The 7,934-nt window shown below is 45.5% G+C and overlaps 2 protein-coding genes across 3 annotated transcripts; both read left to right on the top strand.

Moving 5' to 3' along the window:
* Window positions 1–6: 6 nt before the first annotated feature.
* Window positions 7–3,217, top strand: exosc7 (exosome component 7). The gene is made up of 8 exons (XM_023839050.2): window positions 7–165; window positions 516–617; window positions 805–899; window positions 1,940–2,105; window positions 2,319–2,389; window positions 2,493–2,616; window positions 2,859–3,014; window positions 3,087–3,217. The coding sequence occupies exons 1-8, from the start codon at window positions 109–111 to the stop codon at window positions 3,189–3,191; spliced, it is 876 nt and encodes a 291-aa protein (XP_023694818.2). The 5' UTR covers window positions 7–108; the 3' UTR covers window positions 3,192–3,217.
* A 1,980-nt stretch (window positions 3,218–5,197) lies between these two features.
* On the top strand, window positions 5,198–7,702 carry LOC111857837 (tetranectin). Of its 2 annotated transcripts, none has more exons than XM_023839033.2 (3): window positions 5,198–5,500; window positions 6,082–6,177; window positions 6,793–7,702. In XM_023839033.2, exons 1-3 carry the CDS (start codon window positions 5,404–5,406, stop codon window positions 7,191–7,193), a joined length of 594 nt encoding a protein of 197 aa, XP_023694801.1. In that variant the 5' UTR covers window positions 5,198–5,403; the 3' UTR covers window positions 7,194–7,702. The 2 variants fall into 2 exon arrangements, with proteins under 2 accessions (XP_023694801.1, XP_023694800.1); XM_023839032.2 differs by having other exon boundaries at window positions 5,205–5,500; window positions 6,079–6,177.
* The last annotated feature ends 232 nt before the right edge of the window (window positions 7,703–7,934 follow it).

Genomic DNA, 7,934 nt, shown 5'->3' with positions numbered 1-7,934 from the left:
CCGTCACAGGTGTTTAACGAATCGGATCGTCTTCGACTGTGGCGTCTCGTCGCAGCGTGATGACGTCACGCCGTGTGCAGTCCCAGAATCTCGGCATCCTTTCCTGAAATGGCTGCTGTACAAGTATGCGAAGCCGAGAAGGTTTACATTATGCACGGGGTGCGGGTAAGTTAACTTCTTTTTCCTTTATAGTACACTATACTTAATTTACTTCACTAAGTCTAATTGTTATACCCATATAAACTGTTAATCATGAGGTATACTTGAGTTTAGTAAGAGGCATGTGTCTAGTAAGGAGATTTTGGAAGGGGTATTTTGTATATGATGTACAAGTTGCCTTACTTTTGAGGTTGAAGTCTGAGTCTGTATTTTTTAGTCTACTACTCCTGTTTTTTGGTGTACAATTAACCCTCGGGTTTGATGTACAATTCACCCTTGCTTTTCATGTGGTTGAAATGCTTATTACAGTGTGATTACTGTGTGTAACTGCGGTTGTCCTTGTTATTCTGCATCAGGATGACTTGCGGGTCGATGGACGGGGATGTGAGGATTACCGGCACATGGAGATTGAAACTGACGTGGTGTCAAACACAGATGGGTCTGCCAGAGTTAAACTGGTAAAGCTACCCGTCCTGTATTTAGTCTGTTTCGCAGTGAGTCTTCTAGGTTGGATGTCCACCTTAGAAAGTTTCATAAGCACAATTATGTTTAAATAAGTAGAGTGCAGTTACGTATCATACGTGAAATAAAAACATTGTCGTGAAAGTGAAGGTTTATTTAATAGATATTCTCGTTTTCCCTCAGGGGTATACAGATGTTCTCGTCGGAATTAAAGCAGAGATTGGAAAACCTAAGCCAGCGGCACCAGATGAAGGGTATCTGGAGTTTTTTGTCGACTGGTAGGCAATATATGTGTATTTTATGGAATACGGATTCTCCCACCAGTTTCTTTATTTTTTCATTTCCTTAAGCAGACACTAGATGGCAGTCAAAAACGCATATTAAGGCTTGTGTTTAATTCCCCATCATGGTTGGCACGTGCAGATAAATGTGGATTAACGTGGGTTAAGGGGAGGCACCAGCCATGTAGTGGGCTGGGTCTCCAGATTTACAATCTGCACATAGTTAGTTTGTATGTTATTATTCCTGCAAGAAATACCTGATTTTTCACAGAATATTGGAACGTGATTGGAGAGTGCTTTCACGACTGAGAACACTGCAGCAAGCAGAGTCTATGAGTGATTGAGTGATGGTGTTATAAGTCAGTGTTTCCAAACCCAGTCCTCGGGGAACACCCCCCCCCCCCCAGCCAGTCCATGTTTTCGCTCTCCGTCAGCTCTCTGCCAGACAGTTCATACTTTTGTTCCCATCCAATGGGTTGGGAAACACTCTCTTAAGTGATGCTGCGGGGGGTTTGCAAAGAACAGTGAATTTAAAGCTGGGATCCCCACAATCCAAATATACTGACAGCACTGCCAGTGGACATGCATCAGATTGTGCAGAAAACAAAACATTGTTGATAGGTCCTAAACAACTACAGGTAGTGAGACTGTAGTAAGTCGATTGCAAAGTAACTGACTTCATATATGCTGAGGAGGAATCAGAAAATGAGAATTCAAACATACTTGTCAGTAGCTCTGTTTGAAATGTGACTTGAAACTGTCAGTTATTAAATAAGATTAATATTAACTTAGTTCATCCCCGGGGGGACATTCTTGTGCATTCAGCAGCAAGCACATACAGCACAGATGTACATAGCAAATCTGTACATGTTCCACAAGTGGAATTAGCAGAAGCTAAAAATAGTATTTGAAATATTATTAAAGAATTGAACGCATGATAGTTTACATTTGTATTGTTAAGTGTGGTTTATGACTTGAGGCAGAAAAAATGTGCTGGAAAGTGAGAGAATGCCTTTTTCCCTGATCACCGTGGGCAGCTCGGCGAATGCGACCCCAGAGTTCGAGGGCCGAGGAGGGGAGGAGCTGGGCTCTGAGCTGAGCTGCACCCTCTACAAGGTGTTCAACAACGTGAACAGTCTGGAGCTGCGAGCGCTCTGCATCGCCCCCCGGGAGCACTGCTGGGTGCTCTACGTGGACGTGCTGGTGAGTGGCAGGCCCAACAGCCAACTGAAAGCCTTACCCACAATGAAAGGCCACAGTTTTCAGTTTTAAACTGAAGTCTTAGGTCTCTTTTTATTCTGTTAGCTTTTTGTAGCTGCATTAGCAGTCGTAGTCAGACCTGAGTTGAGATTACAAAAGTGGGGGGGGGGGGGCACTCATGTTCCGAAATATTGTACATTTTCTCTCTTGCCTCAGCTGCTTCAGTGTGACGGCAACCTGTTTGACGCCATCTCCATAGCGATCAAGGCAGCGCTCTTCAACACGCGGTGAGTGTGGATCCGAGGTCACGGGCGGTATTGGATCGGGATTGTCAGTGCCGTGGTGCTGGGGCAGCAGTTACCAGGCCGTGGGTTCTGTCTCCCCAAACAGAATCCCCAAAGTGACCATCACGGAGGGCGAAGAGGGTGGAGCGGAGCTGGAGCTGTCGGACGACCCGTACGACTGCGTGAGGCTGAACGTGGAGAACGTGCCGTGCATCGTGACGCTGTGCAAGGTTGAGGCGCCCCCCCCCCCCCTTATGTGGGCTTTATATTTGGCATATCCCTTTAACCTCAGTAAATGAGTAGAAATTGAGTCTGGAGGGTCCGGAAGTTTCTTAGTCATAGCATGGAGGGGAAGATTAACTGGAGCTCAGTTTTTTAGTTACTTTTGATTGGACTCGATTTCTCTTTGCTCTGGTCAGTACTGGTACTGCTGCTGGGGGTCCAGGTGCAAATAACTTGTTTGCCGCCCCAGATCGGCCACAGGCACGTGGTGGACGCCACGCTCCAGGAGAAGGCCTGCTCTGTGGCCGGCTTGCTGGTCTCCGTCACGCACAAGGGCACCATCACCTGCGTTAGGAAGGTGGGGGGGGGGAGCCTGGAACCTGAGAGCATCTTCGAAATGACAGAGGTGAGCTGAGTGGGGGCAGGGGGGGGGGCAGGGCTGCAGCCTGCCTGGCGCTCACTGGGTGTGTCTCCACAGATGGGCAAGCGGGTAGGGAAAGCCCTCCATGCCCCACTGATGAAGCTTCTGCGAGATGAGGAGGCCCAGGGCAAGCAGAGGCAGAAAGTGGGCTTCCTGGGATAATCAGCCACCCCCCGCCTCCCCCCCCCCCCCCCCACACCACATGAACATTTCTAATAAAAAGTTTTTGTAAAGATTGTGCTTCTGATTCATTCTTCATTCGGTAGCTTGTTTGGCATCATCTTTCTATATCTGGTCAACATCTACACATCGAGAAATGTGGATGGCAGGAGGATCTGTACTCCGGCCAAGGTTTGACAGTAAAGAAGGACGTCGATCTCGGTGTAAAGGTACAGACCACTTACAGGATGCTAGGAACGGCCTCTCTGTAGATGGTCGTTCACTTTGACGGTTTGTCTCAGGGAAATCAGTGGATGGATTTATAAATTGTATTAAATATACTCTTTTATTAAAGAAGCAGCACACATACAATGGAGTAGAATCGCAATTAAAATGACGGATGCTTCTTAGGAAGGAAAAACAAAAGCAGATACCACATGCTATGTCTCCTCTGAACCTGTACAGCTGCTCTACGTATCCCTGCAAGTACAATTAAGCTGATTAGCTTGGTGGTTTGGTATATCCACCTTCTACAATTACTTATCTATTGCAGAGTTACAGAGGGGCTGGATCCAGCCAGGTCTAATGCAGGACACACATCCATATATACACATGAATATGCAAATGCTTGTGAAGAAGCCAGTTCATCTAACCACATTTCTTCACTATGGGAGGAAATAGATCCCACCACCCAGTGTTATATATAATGTCCTTTGTTATGGGGGATTTAATGCTGATGCTCCAGTATGAAAAATGCCCTTACAGAAGATGACAAGGAACTCAGTTACACCATGGAAAACACTCACAATGAAGACCGATGCTCAATCAGTTTTTATGTTCCAGTATCTAGCAGTCAGCTGAAATGTGAGACTGTCCTTGTATACTCTCACAAAAAAAAACAGCATTACATAAGAGGCATTTAATAAATGTGAAATGTGGTCATTCTAGAAGCATTTATATACAGAGGCATTGGTCATGTTTGGGGGTTTGGGATTAAAGACTGGAACCAAGCAGGGTGAGTAGAGTACTTTCAGATGTGGCTGTGTATCACGCAAGAATAGGGACTTTTTAGGACACTTGGTGGTACCGTAACATTTCATTGTTTGGCCTCTGGCATTGCCTACAAATACATCTCTATCGGCTGCCTTTACGCGCATGTACCGAGCAGACACACGGGACCCGTTATGCAACGTGCCCCTTCCCAAACAGACATGTTGAAGCTAAGCAGATGTGAGGCTGGGACCACTTTCATTGCGCAACCCTGCAGGCTAAAAATTGAAGGCGAATTTAATGTACGTGCAATTAAACGATTACCACTATAAGCTCTTTTACATAATTTTTTTTTTGTTGCCATCATAGATAATTCACAATATAAATATCCATAAGCAGATCACCAAGTGTTTTTGTTTATCCAGGCTTCGAAAACTGTGGTATTTAAAATTAAATATTATAATATTCTCTACTCCCTAGACGAGCCGACATCGATATGAAAATGTAGTGGTTCAGTGGACAGCGAGAAATGCTGTTTATAAGAGGAGGAAATTTCAGGGCCAGAAAGTAAAAATCCAGACCAAGGTTTTGTTTGAATCAACCAGTTGAGTACTCTGTCACTCTTTATGCTCAACCGGTTGGTTGAAACAAAATCTTGGTCTGAATTTTTACTTTCTGGACCTGAAATTTCCACCTCTGCTGTTTATGCAATGCGCTTTCAGCACCAAGGAATTTAGTAATGGGCTATGCATGCGGACCAATTAAATACCCGTCTAACATATGAAAATCAAAGAACGAAGATCAGAACCAATCTGCAACCGGTTAACGGTAAGCATAATAAAGAATGATTAATTGGAACAATTAATAATAATTAACGAAAGCCTTTGAGCATGCTGTTTATAAATGCGGAAAATCAAGGGCGAGTTTACATCATCATGAAATCTATCATGGTAATAGGGTACACCAAGAACGTCAAAACATAAATTCTTGTGATAGTTATGAGGCTACAATTTCCAAATCCATTTGGGTAAACAACTCGGAATCAGTATAATATAAAAAGTTTGGCCGAACATGACCTTGTTCTTAGTTCTCCGCTCTCCTATTCTAAGGTCCTGCATTTTAGGGCGCACATACGGGACTCTTTTTTCCTCACTCTTGACACTCCGCCTTTGAGCGCATCTTGCATTGCAGCGTTTCACACTCGGGGATCCTCGCAGGCGCCGCCATGCATTTCAGACGAGTGTGCGTTTTGCTCTGTCTTCTGTTTCTTGCCCATCACTCTTTCCAGGAGACCCCTTCCAAGAAAAAGAGCGGAAAGAAAGGTAAGATCCCGCAAAACTACAGAGCATTTTTGATACGCGATTCTTCATGACATGTTGTATGACATGTTATGCAACAGCTTTACGTGGTTATCGCTGTCTGTAGTCTTTCCCCAAATGAAATTCATTCTGAAAAGATTTTTAAGTAAAATAATTTAAAGTACCCAAAAATAAAAACCAAGAAAAGTATTTAGAGCAGGCGCGCAAACATGTGCTCGTCCTCCAAAGGATGTTTTGTGCTGCATGTTTTTAGTGGCACGTGAAGCGTGAAGAGATACAAACACATACGCGGTCTGAATTTTAGAACCTCACCAAAGCATTTGCTAAAATGTCAAAACATAGTTTCAAAAAAGACTACAAAATTCCACTAGCAGCTGCAAACTTGAGATCCAGCGATTCACTGACAAACTAGTCTTTGATACTCTTTGGGTTGGTTCTTGGGGAAGCCCTGACATGGTATCCCCAGGGTGCTGCGGAATGATGAAATGAGGCTCTTCAGGCAGATGGACACCAGATTAGAGGATGTTTGCTGGTTTTAAAGATCCTCACCCCTTACCTTCTCATGCACCTCCATCGCCCAGAAGGTGGGAACACGGCTGCTATTGAGGAGCTGAAGAAGCAGGTGGAGGACATCATGCAGGACGTGCGGCTGCTGAAGGAACAACAGGCCCTGCAGAGGGGTGAGGGTGGGGGCATGTGGGTGAGGGTGGGAGCATGGATGAGGGTGGGGGGGGGGGGGCATGGGTGAAGGTGGGGGCATGGGTGGGAGTGTTAGGCCAAACTGCTTGAGGGATCTTCACAGCTTTTTACATGGAGATCGGAAGAAAACAGTGAAAAATGGTCATGGTATAATATACCGTGCCATATATTATGACCATTTCCATTACATGGATGCTGTTAGGGGTTGGCGTTGATGCCAGGGACTACCCCATGTTCCGTTACACTGTGTTCTGTGCTTTGGTGTTCTCTGCCGTGCCTCGTGGGATACAGACGGATCAGCTCTGAAGTACGGGGAATGTTTCCCATCAGACGGTAGGTCCCGTGGAGGGTGGCGGGGGTGGGGGGGGGGTTTTTATGGTGTGCAGGAGGACAACAGATGGGGCAGAGAAATAAATCAGGAAGACCTGTGACCTTTCCTATCCTTTCAAGTCGTCTAAGATATAGCAGAGGGCAGTGTCGTAGATAAATACCATAAAAAAATGTGTAGGAGGCCATTTTGTAAACCTGCTGGTTTTTCTGATTGTCGTAGAAACCAGGAATTGAGCTCACGTGATGTCACTTCCTCCCCTGTCCAGTTTGCCTGAAGGGAACCAAGATTGATGGCAAGTGTTTCCTAGCAGTGAGCGTGAAGAAGAGCTACCATGTGGCCAACGAGGACTGCATGGCCATGGGGGGCACCCTCAGCACCCCCGTGACGGGCGATGAGAATGACCAGCTGTATGAGTATGTGCGGCGCCGCATGGGACCTGAGGTGCAGGTGTGGCTGGGCATCAATGACATGGTCTCTGAGGGCCACTGGGTGGATATGTCGGGCTCCAGCGTGCGCTACAAGAACTGGGAGACGGAGATCACCCGGCAGCCGGATGGCGGCCACACGCACAACTGCGCCGTGCTCTCCACCACGGCCAACGGCAAGTGGTTCGACGAGAGCTGCAAGGTGGAGAAGGCCTTCGTCTGCGAGTTCAACATCGTTTGAGCCGCCGGCGTGCTCCTCTCACCCTATTGGTGCATGTGACCTGAATATCTTGTTTGATTGGAGGATTGAGATCGCGTAAAAACATACATTTCATCACTCTAGTTTTTACTATTCACTTAATCATATGAGGATGTAAAATAAGATTCTCTTCTAGAAATCAGGCAGATCTCTTGCTCAACCAGATAGCAAGCATGTTACGATTCTTTGGCAATACCAGACTTCAGCGTCATGGCGCTCCATGAAAACAGCCCGGGATCAAGGCCCCTCAAGGTTTGCTGCTTGCTGTCTCCAAGCCGGGAGCATAACCAGCCAGAACACCATAAAGCTTTTAGCATCACTGAATGGTTTTATAGAAAGTAGGAAAGGCTGAGAGATTAGGGAACATAAGTGCCGACCATGCATCTGAATCACTGGTGCTCAATCCACCCCCAAGCCATCATGTGTACTGATTCACATTCCTGCAAACTCTTAATTAGCCTTGACTGCTGCTGATTAAATCTTGACTATGATTGATCTGGTTATTAAATAATTTTTTTCTTGGATTGTTATATAATCATACGAGCGTACAGTGCAAAATATGATCAATAATGATTTTAATTAATTTACTTGATAGCTAAATTTGCATGAATAATTGCATAGGTAAATGGCTGGTTTATCCTGATTAAACTGAAACTTTTACTGTTGCCCACACTCCAGAAAATCAAGTTAGAGTAAAACATTTGACACTTTTTTAATTTACGC

This window comes from Paramormyrops kingsleyae, chromosome 9 (genome assembly GCF_048594095.1).
Source record: "Paramormyrops kingsleyae isolate MSU_618 chromosome 9, PKINGS_0.4, whole genome shotgun sequence".
Taxonomy (NCBI): Eukaryota; Metazoa; Chordata; class Actinopteri; order Osteoglossiformes; family Mormyridae; genus Paramormyrops; species Paramormyrops kingsleyae.
This window is presented reverse-complemented; position numbering and strand designations above follow the sequence as displayed.

Bases quoted from the DNA above. Each gene is read 5' to 3' on its own strand.
- exosc7 (XM_023839050.2), top strand. From the start codon at position 109: ATGGCTGCTGTACAAGTATGCGAAGCCGAGAAGGTTTACATTATGCAC. The intron at 900-1,939 runs GTAGGCAATATA...CACCGTGGGCAG, and splicing joins CTGGAGTTTTTTGTCGACTG to CTCGGCGAATGCGACCCCAG. The intron at 2,106-2,318 runs GTGAGTGGCAGG...CTCTTGCCTCAG, and splicing joins TGCTCTACGTGGACGTGCTG to CTGCTTCAGTGTGACGGCAA.
- LOC111857837 (XM_023839032.2), top strand. From the start codon at position 5,404: ATGCATTTCAGACGAGTGTGCGTTTTGCTCTGTCTTCTGTTTCTTGCC. The intron at 5,501-6,078 runs GTAAGATCCCGC...TCCATCGCCCAG, and splicing joins GAAAAAGAGCGGAAAGAAAG to AAGGTGGGAACACGGCTGCT. The intron at 6,178-6,792 runs GTGAGGGTGGGG...TCCCCTGTCCAG, and splicing joins ACAACAGGCCCTGCAGAGGG to TTTGCCTGAAGGGAACCAAG.